The 27,003-nt window shown below is 41.3% G+C and overlaps 1 protein-coding gene across 1 annotated transcript in view; it reads left to right on the forward strand.

Moving 5' to 3' along the window:
- Positions 1-3,661: 3,661 nt before the first annotated feature.
- The window catches only part of LOC129864093 (arrestin domain-containing protein 1-like), a 50,888-nt gene continuing 27,546 nt past the window's right edge, over positions 3,662-27,003 (forward strand). Inside the window, exon 1 of the mRNA XM_055936690.1 lies at positions 3,662-4,099. Coding sequence (XP_055792665.1) covers positions 3,982-4,099 — 118 coding nt within the window. The 5' untranslated portion in view covers positions 3,662-3,981. The remainder of the gene's footprint in view (positions 4,100-27,003) is intronic.

The raw sequence follows: 27,003 nt of genomic DNA on the forward strand, positions 1-27,003 counted from the left end.
CTGAATCTGGGACCAAGAACCAGGAAGATAAAGTTGTCACGGTCACACCCCCACGCGTGATATCAGTGAAAAGCCAAGAGTCAATGGTGGGTGTGGCTGGTGCATGAAAGTCAGGCGCAGGAGAGCAGAGATGAATGGACAAAGCACTTTACTTAGGCAATGATAATACAGAACGCAACCACGTCACAACACAAATGCCCAAAGAACAAGTGGGACAGCACAAAGTACAAAACCCAAGTACAAAGTACCGGCTGCTACAAAGCATGGGTATAAAACAAAACGCGGCGCAAACCAGCCGGAAGCGTGCCAACCTTGACAATAAACAATACCCCACACAGACATGGAGGGAACAGAGGGCTAAATACACATGTAAATTAGTAGGAGATGTAAATCAGTTGTGCAGGAAGACAAGACAAAACAAAACAAATGGAAAATGAAAGGTGGATCGGCGATGGCTAGAAGACCGGTGACGTCGACCGTCGAACGCCGCCCGAACAAGGAGAGGAACCGACTTCGATGGAAGTCGTGACACCAAGAATGTCCTCTCAAAGGGACAACAGGACTTAATACAGTGGTTTGTATGGCATCAGAGATACGAACCAGAAACTGATGTCCACTGGAGAGGACAAAAATAAATTGCTGGATCTCAGGAGGATATGATGTGTGCTACTGATATCAAGTCCTGATATCTGAATGCCTCTATATGCCGGTGTTACTTCCATCTATGCCTTCAGTTGCCATTTCATGTGGCTATGGACTGCTGCTGGAATCACATTAATATTCATTGATTTATCCTATGCATTTGAAAATGGCTCATAAATTCAGTAATAGAGGTGGATTGAATGTCAAAGAGGGTAATTTCAGATACTTCTACAGGCATCTGAACCTACAGTGAATCAGCAACCTGGCATATACAACATGCTGCTTCAAAATTAAATACTTATTCAGACAAGATGAGAGCCATTTCCATGGATACTTGCAGTAACTTGGCAACTACCACGTCTGTCTGTTGTCTTGGAAGCATCTGTCTCATTGCATGTGATGTACTCTGCTTTTTTAACAGCCCAGTCATTGTCTCTCTCTCTCTCTGACATACACACACACACACACACACACACACACACACACACACACACACACACACACACACACACACACACACACACACACACACACACACACACACACACACACACACACACACACACACACAAGCTTGTGTACACGAGTGTGTACATGCACTTGTGTGTGTAAATGCAATAACTGTATGTTTCACAAGCTTGCACTTTAATATAGCACCTTACTACATGCACTAATAAACCAATAAGTGTAGATAATTTACTTACTCAGCTTAAACAGGGAACAACTAGCTCCTCATTTGGGAACAGAAGTCCCATTACCACTTCAGCTTGGGAGCTCATTCTCTCCAGGACACTTTCATTCTTTTCTCTGAAAGCTATAAACTATCACATTCCTTTGCTCCAGGGGTAGGCAACCATGGTCCTGGAGTGGCGCAGTCACTTCATGTTTTTGATTTAACTTCTTATGGCTGGGTGACAGTATTGAGTAGCTTGGATGAAAAGGTGCCCAGAGTAAACTGCCTGCTACTCAGGCTCAGAGGCTAATATATGCATACCATTAGTAGATTTGGATAGAAAACACTCTGACGTTTCTAAACCTGTTTGAATGATGTCTGTGAGTACAACAGAACTCATATGCCAGGCAAAAACCTGAGAAAAAATCCAACCGGGAAGTGGGAAATCTGAGGTTTGTAGGTTTGCCTATCCAATATACAGTGGGATATTGGTCATATTGCACTTCCTATGGCTTCCACTAGATGTCAACAGTCTTTAGACCTTGTTTGATGATTCTACTGTGAAGAATGAGGGAAGGAGAGCTCTTTGAGTCAGGTGTCTGGCATGAGCTGAACATGCGCGCTCACGTGAGAGCGACCTGCTTTCCATTGCATTTCTGAATACAATGGAATTCTCCGGTTGAAACATTATTGAAGATTTATGTTAAAAACATCCTAAAGATTGATTCTATACATCGTTTGACATGTTTCTACGAACTGTAATGGAATTTTTTTACTTTTCCTCTGACCTGCGTGTCATGAATTTGGATTACTGGACTGAACGCGCCAACAAAATGGAGGTATTTGGACATAAATGATGGACTATATAGAACAAAACAAACATTTATTGTGGAACTGGGATTCCTGGGAGTGCATTCTGATCAAGATTATCAAAGGTAAGTGAATATTTATAATGCTATTTCTGACTTCTGTTGACTCCAAAACATGGCGGATATCTGTATGGTTTATTTGGGCTCTGAACGCGGTACTCAGATTATAGCATCGTGTGCTTTTTCCGTAAAGTTATTTTGAAATCTGACACAGCGGTTGCATTGAGGAGAAGTTTATCTAAAGTTCCATGTATAATACTTGTATCTTTTATCAGTGTTTATTATGAGTATTTCTGTAAATTGATGTGGCTCTCTGCAAAATCACCAGATGTTTTGGAGGCAAAACATTACTGAACATAACGCGCCAATGTGAACTAAGATTTTTGGATATAAATATGAACTTTATCGAAAAAAACATACATGTATTGTGTAACATGAAGTCCTATGAGTGTCATCTGATGAAGATCATCAAAGGTTAGTGATTCATTTTATCTCTATTTCTGCTTTTTGTGACTCCTCTCTTTGGCTGGAAAAATGGCTGGATTTTTCTGTGACTAGGTGCAGACCTAACATAATCGTTTGGTGTGCTTTCGTCGTAAAGTCTTTTTGAAATCGGACACTGTGGTGGGATTAACAACAAGTTTATCTTTAAAATGGTGTAAAATACTTGTATGTCTGAGGAATTTTAATTCTGAGATTTCTGTTGTTTTGAATTTGGTGCCCTGGACTTTCACTGGCTGTTGTCATATCGATCCCGTTAACGGGATATCAGCCGTAAGAAGTTTTAAACAATCTGGAAAACCAGGTGTGTTGAATTTTATCAATCACTGAACTAATCCATTAGCTCAGTTGGTTTGACGTGGTGCCTAGTTGGGACAAAATCCTGCAATCTCTACGTCACTCCAGGAACAGGGTTGCCTACCCCTGCTCTTATCAGCCATCCTTTCTGAGTGAGACAAATTGCTGATGTCAGCAGCATGTAGCTAATCTCAATCTGGAGATTTGGAGTGCCCTGCTGTCTAACATTTTCTAGTGAGGTGGGGATGGAGGTGGAGATGGGTGAAAAGAGGGGTAACCCACCATACAGTGTTTGATGCATCCTTCATGTAATTCAGTGAATGTGTGGTCCAACTCAATCAATGGCTCAATGTCTGCAAAATAGCATGTTTAAAAAATATAGAAATTTTCAGAGACCAATGTTGAGTAGTGTAATGTGTACTGTGGTTATTACAGTGTTATTATAGTATCTCCACTGGGAGGTGTACTGTGAATATGCCAAGATGACATAAACACAAATGCTTGAATAACATAATATTTACATTATGTGGCTAGTTATGAAAGAGTAGGCTACCAACCTTATATATATTTTGATAAATATATATTTGTAATTATTAACAACAAGTATAACAAAATACACTTGAATATAATACATATTTGCGTATTGACGTCACTGCTCTTGAAAACTCGATGGAGTGCAAACTGCAGGTGAGATTAGAGAGCAAGAGACGGAAGAGGAAGCGAGACATCCCACTCCCTCGTTGTTCTGGTTACATTACAGTCAATGAACTAGCAGACTATGCTCAGCTGCTATCGCATCGGTGCCTCTCGGGAGAGCCACCCCCTAAAGCAGACCGAAACTAACAATTTTTTTCCAATGGTAAACGGCCTTAGTAGGACATCTTTATTTATCCACCATCTTCGAGACAGCTCGGTTCCAGTTTCCATAGGCGGCGGTAGACCTATCCCTCGCGCACCATAATCCGTTTTTTGTTGTGAGACGCGGAGGGTAGCGAAGTCATGGGCAAGCTTCAGGAATTCGATATTACTTTTACCAACAACAAAGTGGTCTACAGCCCTGGCGAATCCATAAGTGGAACTGTGAAAATTACAAGTGGTAGCTCACTGCAATATAAGGGTAAGATTTAATTATTTGTTGATACATTTACCACTGGCTCAACGAAACGCATTAGGATTCGATTTCGGTGGACGAACTGCAGGAGGGGTGGAACTTTTCCGCTCTTTACATGGTTTAAATGAAAGATGCCGTCCTTAATTTCCAACAATGACATGTATGAGGTTTCTTTTGTCTATTCTATTTGTCTTTTGTCATGCAACATTGTATTAGTAGTATCTTATGTTGGGATAGCTATTGCGCATTGGTGTTGGGTAGTGGGCATGCCTGTTCTTGACTGTGACAGCTGCTGATTTCAGATGTTTACAGCAGTTTTGGTAACAGTTACTTTTAGACAGTAGCAACATCCCGTAACATTACCTCATCCTGTTTAGTTCTAGCTTAGTTTAGTATGACCTGTAGTTTAGTTATCATAGTTGTATAATGTTGCCAGTTATTCCAATATGATGTGGAGAAAAACCACAAGAACAGAAAGTCAACAGGTGTGGCTGTGTAGTGTTTATTTTTTTCAATGTGTGAATGTCAGATTGTAATCTGGTCAATTCCCACTGGACAGACGTCCATTCAACGTCTATTCCACGTTGGTTCAACGTAATTTCATTGAAATGACGGAAACAACGTTGATTCACCCAATGTGTGCTTAGGGGATTGTTACTTAAAAAGACAGATAATTTTAGGTTTTGTATAGATTATGTTTTTGAGATGGTAAAAGGTCGAGGTTAGGTAAGGTGGAGGGCAGTTTGTGAGGTTTCCATGAAGGTACACAAAGCACTCATTGTTTAAATTGTGTGTAGAAGTGATCTTAGAACAGATTCCTGCCAGATAATAGTGGAACCCAATCAGCCCATAGCCATAGACAACTTCAAAAGAAAGTATATTTCACTTCACATGATATATGACCATTACACAACATCATTAACAGCTCCTTGTTTGCAATAATACAGTATATGGAATTTTCAGACTTGTGAGATGGCAGTCTCATCTCACAGACGAGCCTAGTGAGATGGCAATAATCTAGTAGGGAATAAGATTTTGGCCCTTCAAATTGGCAAGTGTGGTTACTTGAAATGCAAACCTTTCCCAGAATCCCCATTAATGTAGTTTGACTAATGCCAAGTATTTTGCAAGCATCCTTTGTCTGACTTCCACTTCAATCTGTTTGCTTTTTTTATTAAACACCTGCATATGGATCTGATCCAAATTTGAAATCACATTATGTGTGTTATTCAAGTATTGCTATTAAGTTTGAATATCATATTTTTTTTTCTGTCTCAATCATGTTGTGTGACATGGTGAATTTAAGCCAACATTTCTCAGTCTCCTTGACATTCTGAGCCTGATACACCTTGACATGTATGTATTAGTAGATTAAGACCGTCCCATGTTTGCAGACCTGTGACACATGGCGTTAAGACAAGTCGTGGCGCGTACTGTGATACGTTACACTGGGAGGCACCGGGCCGGCCGATCACACATCCCTATGGTGACTGATGAGACTAGTAGGGGCGGAGCTCCGAGGACGGAGACACTTGGGGGGTAGTGTTAGTGGGTAGGTGTTGTCATCAGCCTACCACTAACACCCTCATGGCATCCGGCAGTTGTCAGTAGATAGTCTGTATAGTCTGCCTACCACATTCTCTGTTTAAGTAATACACTCACAGCATTCACATTAGACTTCTAGTGTGAAATCCGTGACCAGACCATGTTATCATCCCTCAATGTGATTTATGGCACTTTCTTGTTGAATGAAGGCTCCTTAGGTTAAGAGATTCTGGAACCATTTCAGGCTCTTTCTCAGGCATGACATCACCCTTTAATGTAAATGCCTGTCTATGTGATCAATGACATCATCCTTTTAGATGATGCAATGGCTCCCCTATTTGATTGATGACATCATTATCCATTAAATGCCTTGGCTCTAAATCTAATTAATTACAGAATATTTTAAATACCCTGGCTGTGACCAGATAAATTGTCTTGATTTCTTTCCAGTAGTAATGCCAGCCATGTTTTTTTAGACTGTGATTGGTGAAACATTAATACCAGACAAATAGGGTCCAGGGGTACTCTGAATTCCTATCACAGGCTGTACCCTCTCCCAATACTCTCACTATCCATCTCAAAACACCCGACAAATAAACCTGTTTTTTGGAGACCCCCAAAAAATCTATTTAGATTAGTGAGAACAGAAAATACAATGTTTTCTGTGTCCACCCCTGATGTTCAGATTCAAATTCAGAATGCCATTGTTCAAATGTATCCCATCTTCTTTTGATATGATTGCTGCTGCCTCATTCTAAACCAATGGTGATATATACCATACTTCCCTGTGTGACAAATGTCAGCACTCTTGTCTTATCTCTCCTACAGAGGTTTGTTCCTCAAGCTTCACTGCCGATTGCCGGAGGGCCACTGCCACCCCTCAGAGAGAAAGGAGGGGAAATTGGTTGAAATTGATCTCTGTCTCCTAGCCACACCATTGTCCGTGAGCTGCCTAGTGCCTACACAATCAGCCTAGTCTCTCCTCTCATTTAGTCAGTCTGCATGAAGTCTGTAAGGCCCCAGGAGACAACGGGTCCTCAAGAGCTTTTTACAATCATTCTGCTGATGTGTAGCCATGTCTATTTGGCTCTAGAGCCAGCCCTAGCAAGCCCTGAATCATGTTGACGAACTGCATCAGACACTGCATTAACACCAAGTTATTGTATTTCATTCTGTCATCGTCACTATATGCAACAGGACTGCTGTGAGGATATTTTAGTAAAGGAGCTCAATCGAGTGTGTCGTTTTTGTGGATAAATATGTGTTTTTGTGTGTATACACTCTCTGGCACTACAGTACATACTATTATGTGTATGCTATCCATTACATGGATGTCTTCATTATGTGAGCTTTATGGATTGGCTCAATAGCTGCCTTGTATCTACATTGTGGTCTGAGTGAGGTGTATACAGTTACCCAGTGTTGTACTGCAACAAATAGAATAGCAAGTACAGTGGCGTCTGCAGCCCATGGTGTGTCTGTTATGGTTAGTATGTAGAGACGGACCTTGAATGATGAAGGAGATTCACTGGCCCACTGTATTATTGATGAAGAGTAGACCATTAGTCTGTATTTCCATTGATTATCTAGCAGAGGAAGACAAACACAAGGGGTGGCAGGTAGCCTAGTGGTTAGAGCATTGGGCCAGTAACCGAAAGGTTGCTGGATCAAATCCCAGACCTGGCAAGGTAAAAAACGGTCATTCTTCCCCCGAGCAAGGCAGTTAACCCACTGTGCCCCGGGTGCTAAAGATGTTGATTATGGCAGTCCCCTGCACCTCTCTGATTCAGAGGGGTTGGGTTAAATGTGGAAGACAGTTCAGTTGAAGGCATTCAGTTGTACAACTGACTAGGTATCCCCCTTTCTCTTTCTTTCTCTTCTCACATTAATAATGCACCTGTTATTACTGTTTGTTATTATTTTGTTGTACATTTATAGCCATATCTAAACATTTTGGGTCTAATTCTTTGCAACTAATTCAGCACAAGTACACACTCACATAAAGGCTAGCTCAGGTAAGCATACACCAAGGTTTTCTGTTTTTCTTTGTTTATATAGCATTCATTCAGTGGCAGGGGAACCCACAGAGTCAATAATAAGACAGTGATCTTCCCTTTATAGATCTGACGTGATGGCTGTGAGAATCATTGTGTCTATTACATGTATGTTCACTTTACTGCTCTGTGTTGACTGGCTATCTGTCTTTCCTGGAGCTTCCCCTGAGTGAGCAGCATGGTGGGCTCCAGTTTGAATATGTAACCCGATTCAGGAAACTAGGCGTAGGTCACAAGTCACGACTTCACAGGAGAGCAGTTTGAATGGAAAAACAATTTTCATCGAAATGCGTTTTTTTTGTGTGGCAGAAATGCCTTCTTGAACATGTTAACTTTCATGTGCCTTAAACTTGTATGCCATCTGGAAATACGAATAAAATTGTTAAATTACGAGCCTTGTTGGTTAAGCCACATAAAAAGATAGCAACCTTCCACCTAGTCATGATTGGCTGAGATAATGAGTGGGCTGGACATGCCGAGAGATGAGTTCGGATTGGTCTGCCATATAGAAGGCTTTTGTCTATTTTAGCTGGTCAGTCTGTGTTGGTAATTCTGTCGAACGCTGATTTTTTTTAAAAATGTAGCTGCATAATGTTTGCTCTCCACTTTCTGGAGGATCGAGTCTTGAAATCAGTGTAATTAGAGTACGATAGCTAAAGAGATAGCAAACACCTGTTTCCCGATTACGTCTTAAAACTAAAAGCATTTGTGGCATAGATTCATGACAGGGAGACGCTTCCATCATGCATGATGATGTATACGGGTAAGATAGTCTAGCTAGCTACATTTTCAGATATTACACGTTTCTAATTTTTACAAAGTGGTATCATTTCAAGCTAAAGTGTATTGTTAGCTAGTGTTAGCTGGCTGGCTCCCTAGCTAACGTTAGGTGGCTGGCTCGTTAGCTAATGTGATGTGTGTGTGATCTTACATGTTGTTTACCTAGCTACGTTCCTTGTTTACCTAGGTAGCTAGCTACAACACCCGTTGAATATGGCCGGTGTCAGTAAACGTCAGCAAAAAAGCATAATGAAATTGTTGCCAGCAGAGCCGGTTAGGCTGTTTTCATGTTATCCAGAGGTAAACAAATTATCGGCCAGAGCATCAAGTGTGCGCTCTGAACTCAACGAGATGGGTGGGGCTAAAGCTTAAGAGGGTGTGAACGATGCTGAATGGGTGTAGACAAAGAAGAGCTCTCTCACCGAAACACTAAAATGCAATTTTCTCAAAAGTGAGTTGACAAGTTTATCAACTTTCAAAGCAAAATTACTTTCCCATTGTTCCTCAAATGCAGTAGATTATATACTATTTTGTATCTCTGAGTCTCTACTTTTATCCAATGTAAAAAACAGAAATGTAAATGTTGCTACATAAGACCGAATTCAGGTGGTGAGTCACATATAGACATCTGATACAGTAAGGTAACACCACTGTATTGATACTGCTGGTTTCATCAGGCTTTGGGAAGCTTGTGGTCAAGATGTATATCATTGACTCACACATTTGATGTCCATCTGACTGTCACTGGAAGTGTCCAATGATGAGGCTGGTAGGAAATGAAACTAACATTTCAGGTTAAAACGCCACATCAGTCTGAAGTCCCATCAAAGAGCTCTTACGAGAGTTATACGTAAGGGAAGGGTCCAAAGGGGAGGCTGGTTTTCCCCAACCTGACATTTCAGGTGAAAACGCTATCTGATAACCTCTTCCAACTAGGCCAATAAAGAAAAACCAGAAACTCAACAGGTTTTCAGACCCAGTATGGATGGTTGATACTAGCATCTGGTCTGTTGTTCTTTTAAAGGTGCCAGTAAGGCCTGTTTGGTTCAACTTTACAAACCAAAGCAGACTGTAAAGAGCAAGGTGGGTTATAAGACCTGGACCTATTCATCCTGTTTGTTTGTGGCTGGCTGATAATGGATGATGCCTGAGCTTGCAGAAAACAGAAACAGACAAACATTTACTGTAACCCAACACTCATGAACCGTAACAGGAACAACTGTCCTCATGTCAACAACACTAAAGACACTCTTTACTTTCTCCTGTCATGTGCTGCTTCCATGACTGACTGGCATGTTTCAGTTTGCCTTGCTCGGCCTACAAAACACAAGGCTTTCAAACGCATGTCATTTGGATGGTGCGACTGTGCAAGGTTTTGTTATCACTATCAGTTTGAGCTTTTATGGTTTATTCCCTGGTGACCTGGGAAACCACTAACCAGCATTAACCTTGATGACTCTTCCGTCTCCCCCACTTCAGCAAACACTCCCTGCCTTCCTGGCTGCAAATTGTAGTGAGTCACAAAGAAAGCCTTCCCCACAGGGCCAGAGTCTCAGTTTCTCCCTGGTCTGTCTAGATTGAACGGTTTGACTAAATCATGATATCATCATAGCCCTGAAGTAGTGTGGAGGGAAGGTTGTTGGTGATTAACCTAGATGTATCAGACTCAGGTGGCAAAAGGCCCAAGCATCAGACTTTGATGGGACTACTTACCAAGGGTCAAAAATAGTTATTCAATATTGTTTCATGGCAGCCCTAACAGCCACCAACCACTACCTTGGCTTAGATATATGATTTAACCTTTTCTGGCCTGCGAACCCCAACTCCCTCATAAAACCCCTAATCTATCAGAATCCCTTGGTGGAATCCCACCCCTTCCTCACCGCACACATCTCCCCCACTCCCTCTTTCTAAGTTAACAGGACTTAGTTCCCTTATTGTAATATTTGCATGGCTAGTGTACTTGGCTCCACTGGAGACATTGGTTTTAGTAGACTTCCTTTCCGCTTGTCTCTTCTGTAATGATCTGTAAGACTTGAAAGGTGTAAGCAATAAGTTAATTCTCATCATTTGACTGGCTTTAACTTGTTCAATCGTTACAGATCCATGAAGTCAGAGGAAAGGATGTACTGGTGACTGCCAAAATAAAGCAAACACCAACATAAAGTGTCTTAATAGGGCATTGGTAGAGTTGGGATGATATGGACAAAAATCCATATTGCAATAAATTGCCTAAAATGAATGTGATAACGATAAATAGAAAGGTAATTAATGTGCAATAAAAAAAAATATGATCATTTAAACTACTAGTACTAGTTTGATTGTTGTAGCCATCAATTGTCCCATTAAGTGACCCATTTTAGCAAACATATTTAATTTCCAACTTCACATTCCTCTAGTAAATGGCTACTTATTGTAGTGAACGATATGTGACCGACGGCCTTGATTCGGTCTTATGTGTTTTTTTACATTGGATAAAGCAGAGACACAGAGCTACAAAACAGTATATTATACACTGCATTTGAGGAACAATTGGAAAGTAATTCTGCTTTGAAAGTTGATGAACTTGTAACCTCACTTTTGAGAAAATGGCCTTTGAATATTTTGGTACCTACTGAAGAGCTCTTCTTTGTCTACACCCATTCAGCATCATTCACAACCTCTTAAGCTTTAGCTCCACCAATATCTTCAAGGGTTGATCCGAGCATTCTGTCCTAACAACAGCAGTCAAGCACCAAAGCGAACTGGCTAACAGTTGTTGCATTGACATTCTATTAAAATGGACACTTGCATAGTGGAGTCTTTTGTTAAGACATGTAGCTAGCTAGCTAAACAATGAACCATAATCCCAACTCATGACGTTACTACCCTGCATGAATCTGCAGGTAGCTAACCAAATAGCTAGCTAACATTAAGTTACAACTAGCAAAGCAAATGGCTCTGAGATACGAATAATAAGATCATACATGTAACGTTAGCTAGCGAGCCAGCTAATGTTAGCTAGCTAGCTAACAGTACACTTTAACTTGAAATGAAAAGATTTTATGTCAAAATTAGAAACGTGTAATATCTGAAAATGTAGCTAGCTAGACTATCTTACCCGTTTATGGTTCGACCCATTATGGTTGGACGCTTCTCCCTGTCACAGATGCCATGATTGCCCTTAATCTGGAGACAGGTGTTTTCTCCATCTCCTTAGCTATCAAACTCCAATTCCTCTGATTTCAAAACTTGGTCCTCTAGAAAGTGGAGAGCAACACTTATGCAGTTCTACTAAGCAATATATATATATTTTTAAAGCTACGTTAGACAGGATTACCTACACATACTAACCAGCTCAAATAGACAGAAGCGAGCTATATGGCAGACCAACCTGAACTAATTTCTCGGCATGTCCAGCCCACTCATTATCTCGGCCAATCATGGCTAGCAGAAAAATGTCTGGCTTTTTATGTGGCTAAACCAACTAGGCTTGTAATTTAACAATTGTATTTGTATTTACAGATGGCAGAGATGGAAACTTGAGTCTGAGACTCGGTCTCGAGTTGCACTTAAGTCGCAAAATGACTTCCGACTTGACTTAGACTCGTGATCAGTTGCCTTGAGACTTGACTTGGATTCTAGATGAGAGACTCGTGAACAATGTAAGTCAGTACTGGGATAAGTGTTTTTTGTACATTCTGTCAGATAACATGGAACACGTCTGAAGTGCTTTGAAAGGCTGGTCATGGCTCACATCAACACCATCATCCCAGAAACCCTAGACCCACTCCAATGTGCATACCGCCCCAACAGATCCACAGATGATGCAATCTCTATTGCACTCCACACTGCCCTTTCCCACCTGGACGAAAGGAACACCTATGTGAGAATGCTATTCATTGACTGTAGCGCAACGTTCAACACCATAGTGCCCTCAAAGCTCATCAATAATCTAAGGACCCTGGACTAAACACCTCCCTCTGCAACTGGATCCTGGACTTCCTGACGGGCCGCCCCCAGGTGGTAAGGGTAAGTAACAACACATCCGCCACGCTGATCCTCAACACAGGGGCCCCTCAGGGGTGCGTGCTCAGTCCCTTCCTGTATTCCCTATTCACTCATGACTGCACGGCCAGGCACGACTCCAACACCATCATTACATTTGCTGATGACACAACAGTGGCAGGCCTGATCACCGACAACAACAAGACAGCCTATAGGGAGGAGGTCAGCGACCTGGCCGTGTGGTGCCAGGACAACAACCTCTCCCTCAACGTGATCAAGACAAAGGAGATGATTGTGGACTACAGGAAAAAGAGGACCGAGCACGCCCCCATTCTCATCGACAGGGCTGCAATGGAGCAGGTTGAGCGCTTCACGTTCCTTGGTGTCCACATCACCAACAAACTAACATTGTCAAAGCAGACCAAGACAGTCATGAAGAGGGCACGACAAAACCTATTCCCCTCAGGAGACTGAAAAAGATTTGGCATGGGTCCTCAGATCCTCAAAAGGTTCTACAGCTGCACCATCGAGAGCATCCTGACTGGTTGCATCACTGCCTGGTATGGCAACTGCTCAGCCTCCGATCGCAAGGCACTACAGAGGGTAGTGCGAATGGCCCTGCCATCCAGGACCTCTATACCAGGCCGTGGAAGGAGGCCCTAAAAATTGTCAAAAACTCCAGCCACCCTAGTCATACACTGTTCTCTCTGCTACCGCACGGCAAGCGGTACCGGAGCGCCAAGTCTAGGTCCAAGAGGCTTCTGAACACTGCTACTCTCTGTTGTCATCTATGCATAGTCACTTTAATAACTCTACCTACATGTACATACTACCTCAACTAACCGGTGTCCCAGCACTTTGACTCTGTATCGGTACCCCCCTGTATATAGTCTCGCTATTGTTGTTTTACTGCTGCTCTTTAATTACTTGTTACTTTTATCTCTTATTCTTATCCATATTTTAAACTGCATTGTTGGTTTTGAGCTCGTAAGTAAGCATTTCACTGTAAGGTGAATGTGACTAATACAATTTGATTTCATTTGAACAGGCGGCATTGTAACACAAAGTAGTTTAATCCAGAGGGCTGAAAAGCGTTCTAGAATGTCTGCTTTCTGCAAAGAAATATGCAGACAAGAACGTATTGATTTCAAGTGTTGGCTGTGCCTGCCACCAGTGCCCCAGTGGAGAGAGTGTTTAGTCATGGAGGCCTTCATCATGCACCCTCATCGTGCCAGGCTCAGTGCAAGAACGCTGACAAACTTGATCTTTCTGAAATGTAAACTGTCTGCAACAGAAATGTTCTCCGTCTTAGGGCACAGGATTTAATTTGCTAATTGTTACAGGAAATTTTATTTCTGTTAAATGTCATGGTCAGTAAGTATATTTTAGGAATAAAGGTAATTACTTTTGATATATAGGACACTTTAGTAGTGCAGTTATTGAACAGTTTGGTTTACATTTGGTTTACATTCATACTTGTCATTTATCCTCCCTCACCTACAGATGTTCTGTTTGTGTGACAGAATGAAGCGAAATATAGACCATGTCTGCCACAAAATACCCATGCACTTTAAAATGTTATGTTTGCTTTTTTTCATATCCGTTACAATTACTTTTATTAATGTAAACTGTTTTGATTTAAATAGCGCCTGATGTGCTTTCTTTCATACAATTTGGACTAATGAACAAGAGAGTCTCTTCAAATCATTTACAAGGTTTATAGACCTAACCCACAGCAGGCAGAAAGCAATTTCCAAAAGGGACTTGAGACTTGACTTAGACTTGGCCCTAAAAGACTTGAGACTTGACTTGGACTCTACCTCAAAGACTTGTGAACATCTCTGACAGACGGTATAGAAGTTAGTTATTAAGGCACATGAAAGTTCACATGTTCCAGAAGGCATTTCTGCCAAAAATCAAATTTTGATAAAACAAAATATTACATTCAAATGGCTCTTGTGTGAAGTAGTGACCTGTGACATACGCCTATTTTCCTGAAACGGGTCACATAGCAGCAAAATACCAGCGATAAGTGATCGGTATGGTCTAGTGTTGTCACAATACCAGAATTTTGACTTCGATACCAGGTTTAGTATCACAATACGCTATACCAGAGGTGGGACCAAGTCACTATTATTCTAGTCACAAGCAAGACTCAAGTCTAGCCCTAAGTAGAACGGGTCAAGTCCAAGTGCATTCTAAGAGCAAGTCGAGTCACAAGTTTTCAAGTCAAGTCTTAAATCAAATTTTAAGAAATCTATACATACAACGACTTGTTCAACTACAAATCTTTGTCTATTTATTGAGGCTACCAGACAGCCCTTTTCATAATTTTTTGTACAACACATTTTGATTAGCCCATGTAAGCTAATTATAAAATAGGGTCCTGGTAGCAGTCATAAGAGCATGAAATCAGCAGAAGGCAGGTTGATATGCTCAGAGTGTACATTTATTTACAAGTCTTGGTCATCCAAAGGTGAAAGTGCCATATCATACAAAATATACATGTAGATTTAACAAATATACACCGGCATAGGAATAACCTGTCCTATTTGAACGGACACAGGTAGAGGGCAAGACTGTACATCCTCCCCTTGAAAAACCAAATGGAAACTGTCTAACAGGAGCTCAAACGGTAGGCCTACATTATTTAAACACTTGGCCCCCAGGACCCATACAATTACCCAATTGGCAATTACAACCAATAAACTGGTTCTACAACGTAAATGGCCATTTCCACACATTGTTGCATTGGTGCATTTGTCTTAATCAGACTTAATGATTACTAATGATATTTCAACACAATGCATACATAGAACAATAAGTTTCTCTTATTCAACATTCTGACTCCAAAGCGTGGATTACAGGCCACGTAGCATATTTCTGTGCACCCTGAGGCACGTGTGATTCTATTTCGCACAACCAGAATGTCAGAGGACACAGACGTACAGAACTCTGAACTATGGTGCGTCTTTGCCACAATAAGAATTAATTTTAACCAAATTCCAAATGCAAGCTTCATAAGTAAATGATCAATTTCAAACAATTGTTACTTCCTAAAATACCAGTAGGCCTAGGCTAGTAATTATTGACCAATTGCTGATGGGCTTGCAGTGTAAACAGTTAATATTCTTGATCAGCCCAAAAATGTTGATACTGCATATTTGTTTATTATGGCAATCCTCTCTTCCTATAATTTGACTTCTGCGCTGAACCCAATCATATAGCTGTACAGCAAATCAGCCAACTGTTCGCTAGCTTGCCATCAGACCTGTATTGATTGACAGTTTGCTGGTCCAGTCAGAGTCCCAATCTGTTGCAGGTTTTTTTGTAAGAGCGATGGTGCGGCTACTGTCTCTGGCTGTGTGTAGAGTAATCCACGTAGACTCTGTGCCACAAAATGAGTAACAAAACATTACCAAACCTGGCCAGATAAGATCAAGTCATCAGTCTCAAGTCAATGTCAAGTCCCAAGTCTTAAAGCTCCAAGTCAAGTCTCAAGTTGTATTATTTTCTGTCGAGTCTCAAGTCATCAAGTTTGTGACTCGAGTCAGCCTCGAGTCCGTGTCATGTGACTATAGTCCACAACTCTGCTCTATACCATCACGATACTCGTTACCAAAACGAAACCACGGCAAAAAAAGAAGGCGTATTAGCCAAAGTCAGAGAATGGCACTTGATCCAGACAGATATTTTGAGTTCATTATTACATTTGAAATGGTATTTTTTTTATTAATGAATCAATTATACAATCATACAATCAGTTTGACATTTTTTTGTTTTGTTTACCAATCTAACTACATAACATAAGGGTAATCATTTATTTGAATAGTAAATCTCGAGTCTATTAATGAACTAGGTAAATCAAGATGTAGCCTAGGCTTATTCACAATACAGGTGAATGCATATAGGAGTGCATGCATTGAGTTATTGAGCTTGTTTTGCTTAATTTCATGGGGCTACAGAGGAAAAACAGTCTGTTCCCTTCCATTTTGGACTTATTTTATTGTACTGATCAACAGCTTTTCAATAGAAGAATGAACCCTTTCTTTTATGAAAGTGCGCACTGTTTCTATACGTTATTCTCACGCACAGAAGATGATATTGAGAGATGTGAGGCAGGGGAGATGAAGAAAATTTTATGTTTTTGGTGACAATCAACTTTGAAATCAGCAATATTTTGCATTATCACTGTTTTGTACTATGGTAGTGAATTGATGTTAGCTTCAGCTGTAAGCTAGCAAGGAAAGTTGACCTACAAAGCTTGAAGCTACCGGTGTGTTCTGGCCTGTAATGCTAATGGTCATTGTTGGGCGAACAGTAATTAACAGTTTCAAAAAATGTACATGCCCTGTAGCATTATTCAAGTGTGTTAACTTCTATGCAACATAAGTGACGATACAGCCCAGACTCCAAGGGAGTGCAGTCATTCCTCAGGACAGGCTACAGCTAGCAATGAGTAAGTGGAGCAGGCATGGAGCAGGCACGGTGATAGACAGACTTGATCCTCTCTCAAATCAGCACACAACGTGAGACACATTTGACAGAAGTTACAAAAGTAGCAAAAATTCTAGTACCGAACCCGTTTCTCACAAAGTTTCGGTATACCGTGCAACATTAGTATGGTCAATGTGGCTAATTTTCGGTTTATCGTCCCAGCTCTAAGCGTTGGGCCAGCATGAGCAGCCAGAACAGCTTCAATGCGCTTAGGCATATATTCTACAAGTGTCTGGAACTCTATTCGAGGGATGTGACACCATTCTTCCACAAGATGGTGGTGGCTCAAGAATCTCCCAAAAGTGTTCCACACACTCTTTTAACCCTCCATGCTCTTTTGTGAGACCCCTCTTTCAAAGTCACTGAGATCTCTTCTAGCCATGGTAGCCAAAATAATGGGCAAGTGTTTCCTTTATTTTGGCAGTTACCTGTAGCTTGTCTAGAGATCAAAACCCTTCCTGGGTGGAGATGGATGAGTCACCTACCACTTGTACATTGTGTAAGAGACAGAGACATTGGTTTCCTGCTTAGAGATACAGATTACATTTTGATTGTCATTATCTACACACCAAGTGGATTTTCCAGTTAGCGTGTGCTGTTCTCTGTTGTTAACTTGATATAATGTGACAGGCACTTAGCCTGGTGTTGTATTATTTGTTAAGGCTGTATGAGCTCACACAACTATCGGGTTTCCTGTAACCCTCATGATAACAAGGATCCAAACATTGATCAAGCCCTGGAATGATTGCCTTGAAAGGCCAGGGTTCACCCATCCTTGGAGACAGAGGCCCTTATAGACAGAAGGGATGGGAGAGGTTGTGTTGGGGGTGGTGTGGAGCTGGAAGATTGTCTGGAATGTCACACATTCCACAGTTAACAGAACCACTCTCTACTGCTGGACACAGAATGGGTGGTTTGATGAATCTGAGCTGACTACACAACACACAAGACCACTGTACACTGAGTGTATAATAACCACTATCACCTGAGACAGGTAAGCAAGCCAGCAGCTGTCTTGTGTGTGTGAGGGTAATGTGTTGGTTACCATGACACCAACTCTGATCAATGGCCACTGGAGAGAGGGGATTTCTACCTTCCCCCTTCACCTCTCCACCTGTGATAGCCCTCCCCTCTCCTCAAAACAAAGGCTCATCTTGCCTCAGGAGTCTCTTCATCTCCATCTAGTTTACATCATGTCACACAACAGTTTATGCTACTTGTATTTTTTTGTATGGTAACGGATTCATGCTCGAAATTCATTTATCAGGTCACACATTTCTTTATTTGACCTAGTTTGCTATATGTCAGATCAAGTGGCAAAATTCCCAACCTGGCCCAATTCCATCATGGCTACCTAATTATCCCCCTCATTCCGAATTGGCATATATCACTCCTCACCTCTCCACCTGATAGCTGATGTGTAGGGAGTGTTCTGGCACAAAAATGGTCACCGTGCATTTGGGGTGAAGTGAGTTTCTCCCTACTATGTAAAGTGCTTTGACTATCCATGTTGGTAGAAAGCACTATATAAATCCAATCTATTATTATTATTATTAAGTTGAGTATTTAAGGATTCAACGCAACATGACCCAAACTGACATGGTTATTTCCTATTGGTGCACGTGGGTAATACAAGAGTAACAACATTCACCCATTTTTGAACTTCTCAGGATTCTAAGAAATGCTTTGAGGTAGTAGTTGAAGTAGTTGAACTAATTTGATTAGTATTTGAACAGGCCTTTACATAGACACACATTGATGTGCATAGACTTCACAGATTTCCTCAAATTACAATCTACTTCTTCCACAATAATTCAGCAGATCCTCCAACTCAACAATGTGTAACATAATTAGTATTTGATTTAAACTGATTTTTGCAAGATACTACGAGGCAACAAACCAGTTTGTACAGTAGGCTATACATAGGATTATCTCATATGGCCTATATAAAACTAATTCCAAAGGCTCAAAGATTAACATTGATTGCCATTAGGCTTTTGTCTATAGTCACAATCAACAATTAGAAAAACTGTGCCTTTTTGATGGACGATTTAACATATACTCATCGTGCTGCTGTGCCTTATCTGTATGTACACAATCAAAGCAGATGTCCCCATATTGCAAATAAATCCCTCTGAAAGGCAAGGCAGGGTTTAGGCCTACCTCTGGCTCTTATTTTAACTCTGCAGTATGGTTGGAGGAAATGTACAAGACCTATACAAAGTCTTAAAAGGAGAGCGAGGATGCCAAGAGTAGCCGACTCTACAGTTTTGTTACATGGTTTGTAATGGCTCGGCTGTGGGCCAGACTGGCTCAGACAGAGGATGCTTGGTAGGGAAATGTGTGGAGGAGAACTGCAAACTCTTCCAATAATATACAGTGCATTCGGAAAGTATTCAGACCCCTTGACTTTTTCCACATTTTGTTACGTTACATCCTTATTCTAAAATGTATTAAATCGTTTTTCCTCCTCATCAATCTACACACAACACCCCATAATGACAAATCAAAAACAGAAATATTTTATAAAAAATAAAAAAATGAAATATAAAATGTACATAAGTATTCAGACCCTTTAGTCAGTACTTTGTTGAAGTACCTTTGGCAGCGATTACAGCCATGAGTCTTCTTGGGAATGACGCTACAAACTTGGCACACCTGTATTTGGGGAGTTTCTCCCGTTTTTTCTTTGCAGATCCTCTCAAGCTCTGTCAGGTTGGACGGGGAGCGTCGCTGCACAGCTGTTTTTTATTTTTTTATTATTATTTTTTATCTATTTAATTTTACCCCCTTTTTCTCCCCAATTTTGTGGTATCCAATTGTTAGTAATTACTATCCTGTCTCATCGCTACAACTCCCGTACGGGCTCGGGAGAGACGAAGGTCGAAAGCCATGCGTCCTCCGAAACACAACCCAACCAAGCCGTACTGCTTCTTAACACAGCGCGCATCCAACCCGGAAGCCAGCCACACCAATGTGTCGGAGGAAACACCGTGCACCTGGCGACCTTGGTTACAAGGATATCCCTACCGGTCAAACCCTCCCTAACCGGTCAAACCCTCCCTAGGCCAATTGTGCGTCGCCCCACGGACTTCCCGGTCGCGGCCGGCTGCGACAGAGCCTGGGCGCGAACCCAGAATCTCTGGTGGCACAGCTAGCGCTGCGATGCAGTGCCCTAGACCACTGCACCACCCGGGAGGCCTGCACAGCTATTTTTATGTCTCTCCAGAGATGATCGATCGGGTTCAAGTCCAGGCTCTGGCTGGGCCTCTCAAGGACATTCAAAGACTTGTCCCGAAGCCACTCCTGCGTTGTCTTGGCTGTGTGCTTAGGGTCGTTGTCCTGTTGGAAGGTGAACCTTTGCCCCAGTCTGAGGTCCTGAGCGCTCTGGAGCAGGTTTTCATCAAGGATCGCTCTGTACTTGCTGCATTCATCTTTCACTCGATCCTGACTAGTCTCCCAGTCCCTGCTGCTGAAAAACATTCCCACAGCATGATGCTGCCACCACCATGCTTCACCGTAGGGATGGTATTGGCCAGGTGATGAGCGGTGCCTAGTTTCCTCCAGACGTGACTCTTGGCATTCAGGCCAAAGAGTTCAATTTTGGTTTCATCAGACCAGAGAATCTTGTTTCTCATGGTCGGGGATTCCTTTAGGTGCCCTTTGGCTCTTATGTGCCTTTTACTGAGTTGTGGCTTCCGCCTGACCACTCTACCATAAAGGCCTGATTGGTGGAGTGCTGCAGAGAAGATTGTCCGTCTGGCCGTCATTGTAAATAAGAATTTGTTCTTAACTGACTTGCCTAGTTACATAAAGGTTAAAAATAAATAAACATGGACAGGACTAAGGAGTTTAGAAAATGTGATGAGTTGTTCGCTTCCTGGACCAAACCTCACACGGGTAAAGCGCTCACTAAACAACACCTTTCCAACTAGGAGATGCTATCTTTTATAGGGTAGGAGGGATGCCCCTCTCTGATGCACACTTCTCGATGTCCAGCCAATCATGGCTGGCATAGTGCAATGAAGGCTTCGGATGAACACAGTGGTGGTGTATTCCATAGTGAAATACCTCACTTATCCTATCAGAGAAACAGGGTAACAGTGCTAAAGTCATAGCCTAAAGTTTTCACTATGGGTGCTCCTGCAGTAGCACCGTGCCCAGACCCCAAACATTTCCCCCCAATTAGGCTCAAATCCAGTCAGACGTCATGACCTGAGGAGGGCCGCATGCTGTCTGCATCAGAGTTTACCCTGCCCCTGCCATGCAGCAGCTCTGAGCAGCATACCGCCAGCTAGAGTTTGGTTATCCCCAAAGAGCACATAATGATATCAGTGGAAATCAGCAGAGATTAAGAAGGGGGATGGATGTCTGTTCTGCCCCTTCTTTTATGGCCAGTCAGCAGTCAGAGATGAGGAGTCAGGCATGAGCACTTACTGACCACTATACTCTCAATTAGAGCTAGGATGATAAACAGAAAGTTACCGACATTGCCTTCCTCTTACCGAAGCATTTTGCATAAGCCAGTAATTTTCTTTGATTTTGCAATACATTCCTGTAGGTTATTCTAAAACCATTAGCCTATTTGATCAATGGTAATAGCCTATGCATTATTTTTATTCCTGCTATGAAAGTATCTGCCTGTCCACGTTTTGCTGTCTGCTGCTGTGTGAGCAAGCCACTTGGACTCCCTCTCATTGTGAGCATGGAGAAGTGAGAGATGCATTCTGAGAAGTGACTGACCGGCTCGATCTTATGTAGCAAAATTTGAAATTGTGTTTTTTACATTAGATAAAAGTAGAGACTCAGAGCTAGAAAATGGTATATCATATACTACAGTTGAGGAACAAAAAGTCAGTAATTCTGCTTTGAAAGTTGATAAACTTGTAACCTAATTTTTTGGGGGAAAATGGCCCTTGAATGTTTTGGTACACCTTTAGTATTAGAGAGCTCTTCTTTGTCTTCACCCATTCAGCACCGTTCACACTTGTCTCTTAACTTCTCTAGGGTAGGGGGCAGCATTCGGAATTTTGGATGAAATGCTTGCCCAAATTAAACTGCCTGCATCTAACTGCATATAACTGGTAGATTTGGATAGAAACACTCTAAAGTTTCCAAAACTGTTAAAATAGTGTCTGTGAGTATAACAGAACTGATTTGGCAGGCAAAACCCTGAAAAAAATCCATTCAGGAAGTAGTTTTTTGTTGTTGTTGTTTTTATTTATTTTTATTTTTTCAATGCCAATACAGTATCCATTGACTTAGGACTCAACATGCAGTTTCTATGCCTTCCACTAGATGTCAACAGTCTTCAGAAAATGTTTCAGGCTGTATTCTGAAAAATGAAGAAGTAAGAGCAGTCTGAATGAGTGGACCTTGCCGTGTCACAGAGCTTTTTCCTGCGCAAGACCGATAGAGTGTGTTTCTTGTTTACATTTTATATTGACGACGTAATTGTCCGGTTGAAATATTATTGATTATTTAGGCTAAAAACAACCTGAGGTTTGAATATAAACATCGTTTGGCATGTTTATATGAACTTTACGGATACAATTTGGATTTTTTTGTCTTTCTGTTTTTACTTTGTTTGAGCCTGTGCATTACTGAAAAAAACACGCGAACAAAACTGAGGTTTTGGGGTATAAAGAGACTTTATCGAACAAAAATAACATTTATTGAGTAAATGAATGTCTGCTGAATGCAACCATATGTAGATCATCAAAGGTAAGGGATGAATTTTATCTCTATTTCTAAATTGTGTAACTGTTCTACCTGGCTGGCTACTGTTTGTAATGATTTGTCTAGTGGGCTATGTTCTCATAATCGTAATGTATGCTTTCGCCGTAAAGCATTTTAAAAATCTGACATCGTGGTTGGATTCACGTGGTTGGATTCACAAGCAGTTCATCTTTAAACCTATGTAAAATATGTTTTGTTTTCTGAATTTTTATAATGAGTATTTCTGTATTTGAATTTGGCGCCCAGCAGTTTCACTGGCTGCTGTAGAGGTGGGATGCTACCGTCTCACGTGCCCAAGAGAGGTTAAGCCTTAGCCCCACCCAGCTCTTTAAGGAGACACATGTGAGGCCATGTACTAAACAACCAAATATTTCAAGACTAAAGGCTGGTTTATACTACGGGTGTGTTCATATATTCAATCTAGAGTGCCATAGAGTGCTATAGTGTGCTCAGAGTGCGCTCTGGTCGTTCGTAAACTCAGAGCTTTGTCACATTGTCCATTCATAAACACAGAACTTTCAGAGCTCACACTGGACACTCTGGCCGAGGAGTAGGGTTGATTGAGCGTTCTGACCTAACAACAGCAGTCAAGCATCCAAGCTAACTGGCTAACGTTGGCTAGCTACTTCGAGACACAAATGAGGGAACAGTTCACTCTGACCATTTTACTAGCCCTAGCAGAGCTGGTTAGGCTGTTTTTAAGTTATACAGAGCGTTGGTGACTACAACTGTGCTGCTGGCAACAATTTAATTACACTTTTTTGCCAACCTTTACTGACCAGTTCAACGGGTGTTGAGTATTCGTAAATTCGTCAGTTATTCTGCGCTCTGGCACACTCAGACGAGTGCTTTGAAATCGGAGTAGATAGCCAGAGCGAATTTACCAGCTATGTCTTACGACAGTTGTCGCAGTGACATCATGAACATTCTATTGAAATGGTTACTCGCATAGTGGAGTCTTTTGTTTAGACACAATGAACCATAATTCCAACTCATAACGTTACTACCCTGCATGAATCTGCAGGTAAATAACCAACCAGGTTCAATGTTAGCTAGCTAGCAATGCAAATGGCTCTGAGATACGAATAATATTACTACACAGCCAGCCAGCCAGCTAACATTAGCTAGCTTGCTGAAAGCAAGAGGCTCTCTAATTGTTTGCAGCTCATTAAGATTTAATGAGGATAGTGAGCAGGGCATTGGATTATTGGAGTGTAAGGATGGGAAATGTTGAGAATGACTAAGTACGGGTGATCTCTGCCCTGCTAATGGGCCTCATGTAAAACTGTAGGCTACAGGTTTTCATTGGTGTTGTAACTTTAAAAGGGATGTGTGCTGTGAATAGAAACATTCAAGTAAAGTGAAGGTGGACAGATCTCAACAGGGAGTATCAAGTATTCAGCTTTCTCTCTTGTTGCAAACACCATTCTTTATTTAGGGGAAGTCAGCATGGATTTGGCTCCTTGAAAGGTTCCACCCTTTTTTATCTAAGGATGCTTAATCTTATGTGAACTTATGTGTATATGTGTGGGTGTGTATGCTACTGTTGACATCACGTGGACCTCTAAGACTCTGAGAACATCCATGGAATATTCCTCCTGGTCTCCCAATAAATTCAGCAGACCTTTTTAATCTGCTCATTAATACTCCTGATCTAGCTGTGATGAAATACCAGCCTCTGGACAGCCACAATCCTCCCCTTGTCTGAGCCACAGTTCCGCTCCTTGTTTTGGCTGGAGGAAAATGAGCTACCTCTGTCTTTTATTGTTCTCTTAAATGCCAGACCTTAAACAAACCCACTGTAGCTCCTCTGTTTTCAGCCCCACCAGTTGAAACCCTTCTAAGGGTGCTCGTAAACAAGGAAATATCATTATCAGCCCAAAGTTAACAGTCTGTCTTTTGTTTTCCCTGCCATCTTCCCTGCCATCTTTCCTGGCCCACACGCTGACTCATTGTTGCCATGCAGGGATGTCACTAGGGGTCATGTTCTCTAACTGAATGACTTCATATCATGGCCCTGATTGGTTGCACTGTCAGGGCAACCCTCTATCTGTTAACGAGGAGATTTCTTCCCAACAAGATATTTGCATTGCCCACCTAGGCATGTACCAAAATATTAACTAGGCCATTAACATTAACCAAAGGTTTAAACAGCCATGTCAAATCACAGGAACTCTAGGATCTATAGTCCCGTGTAGCTAAATTGGTAGAGCATGGCACCAGGGTTGTCGGTTCGATTCCTACGGGGGACCAGTATGAAGAAAGTATTAAAATGTATGCAGTCACTACTGTAAGTCGCTCTAGATAAGAGCGTCTGGTAAATGACTAAAATGTCAAATGTTTGAAAGTTCGAAAGAACACAGACACATTACAAACAGTAATGCAATATTGCATAACAGTTTCTATGAAAGTGTGCCCTCAAAGACATTCCTGTGGGAAGAGGAGAAAGGATGTAATGTCAGGTATAATAGGTCCTAGACAAAATGTCCTTCAAACCTACACAAAGAAGTGAGGGGAAGAAAATGTGAACTATTCTAAGCTCTCAACCAAGGGATAAGGAGTGCTTATAATTAGAGGTCGACCGATTAATCGGCATGGCCGATTAATTAGGGCCGATTTCAAGTTTTCATAACAAAGGGGTAATCTGCATTTTTGGGTGCCAATTATGGCCGATTACATTGCACTCCACGAGGAGACTGTGTGGTAGGCTGACCACCTGTTACGCGAGTGCAGCAAGGAGCCAAGGTAAGTTGCTAGCTAGCATTAAGCTTATCTTAGAAAAACAATCAATCTTCACATAATTACTAGTTAACTACTCTTGGGTGATGATATTACTAGTTTAACTAGCTTGTTCTGCGTTGCAAATAATCAATGCAGTGCCTGTTAATTTATCATCTAATCACAGCCTACTTCGCCAAACAGGTGATGATTTAACAAGCGCATTCGCGAAAAAAAATCGCTGTCGTTGCACGAATGTACCTAATCATAAACATCAATGCCTTTCTTAAAATCAATACACAATTATATATTTTTAAACCTGCATATTTAGTTAAAATAAATTAATGTTAGCAGGCAATTTTAACTAGGGAAATTGTGTCACTGCTCTTGCGTTCTGTGCACGCAGAGTCAGGGTATATGCAGCAGTTTGGGCCGCCTGGCTCTTTGCAAACTGTGTGAAGACCATTTCTTCTTAACAAAGACCGTAATTAATTTGCCATAATTTTAAATAATTATGACATAACATTGAAGGTTGTGCAATGTAACAGCAATATTTAGACTTATGGATGCCACCCGTTCGATAAAATACGGAACGGTTCTGTATTTCACTGAAAGAATAAACGTTTTGTTTCCGGATTTGACCATATTAATGACCTAAGGCTCGTATTTCTGTGTGTTTGTTATATTATAATTAAGTCTATGATTTGATTTTTGATCGAGCAGTAAGCATTCATTCCAACAGCACTTTCCTGTGTTTGCCAGCAGCTCTTCGCAATGCTTGAAGCACAGTGCTGTTTATGACTTCAAGCCTATCAACTCCCGAGATTAGGCTGGCAAAACTATAGTGCCTATAAGAACATCCAATAGTCAAAGGTATATGAAATACAAATGGTAGAGAGAGAAATAGTCCTATAATTCCTATAATAACTACAACCTAAAACTTCTTAACAGGGAATATTGAAGACTCATGTTAAAAGGAACCACCAGCTTTCATATGTTGTCATGTTCTGAGCAAGGAACTTAAACATTAGCTTTTTTACATGGCACATATTGCACTTTTACTTGCTTCTCCAACACTGTGTTTTTGCATTATTTAAACCAAATTGAACGTTTCATAATTTACTTGAGACTAAATATGTTTTTATTTATGTATTATATTAAGTTAAATTAAAAGTGTTCATTCAGTATTGTTGTAATTGTCATTATTACAAATATATATATAAAAATCGGCCGATTTATTTGGTATCGGCTTTTTTGGTCCTCCAATAATCGGCATCGGTAACAGCGTTGAAAAATCGTAATCGTTCGACCTCTACTTATAATACAACCATCCATGTTTGTCACGGTCCTGATCATATGAACACTTCCAGTACTGGAGTAACCTACGCTGGCTGATCCTTTTGGGATCAGCTTTAATCTGTATCCTGTGAACGGGGAGAATAAACTTTGAAAATTGAGCCGGTGTTCTCCACGCCTACTGACATGTTTCTCCGACACTTATTGAACCGTGGAATAGGCCTTGGAAGGACTCCAGCGTATTGGAGTGAACACAAAGACAGACACTGAGTCAGAACTCTCTCTAGTCTCTCC

The sequence above is a fragment of the Salvelinus fontinalis genome, chromosome 10 (assembly GCF_029448725.1).
Source record: "Salvelinus fontinalis isolate EN_2023a chromosome 10, ASM2944872v1, whole genome shotgun sequence".
Taxonomy (NCBI): Eukaryota; Metazoa; Chordata; class Actinopteri; order Salmoniformes; family Salmonidae; genus Salvelinus; species Salvelinus fontinalis.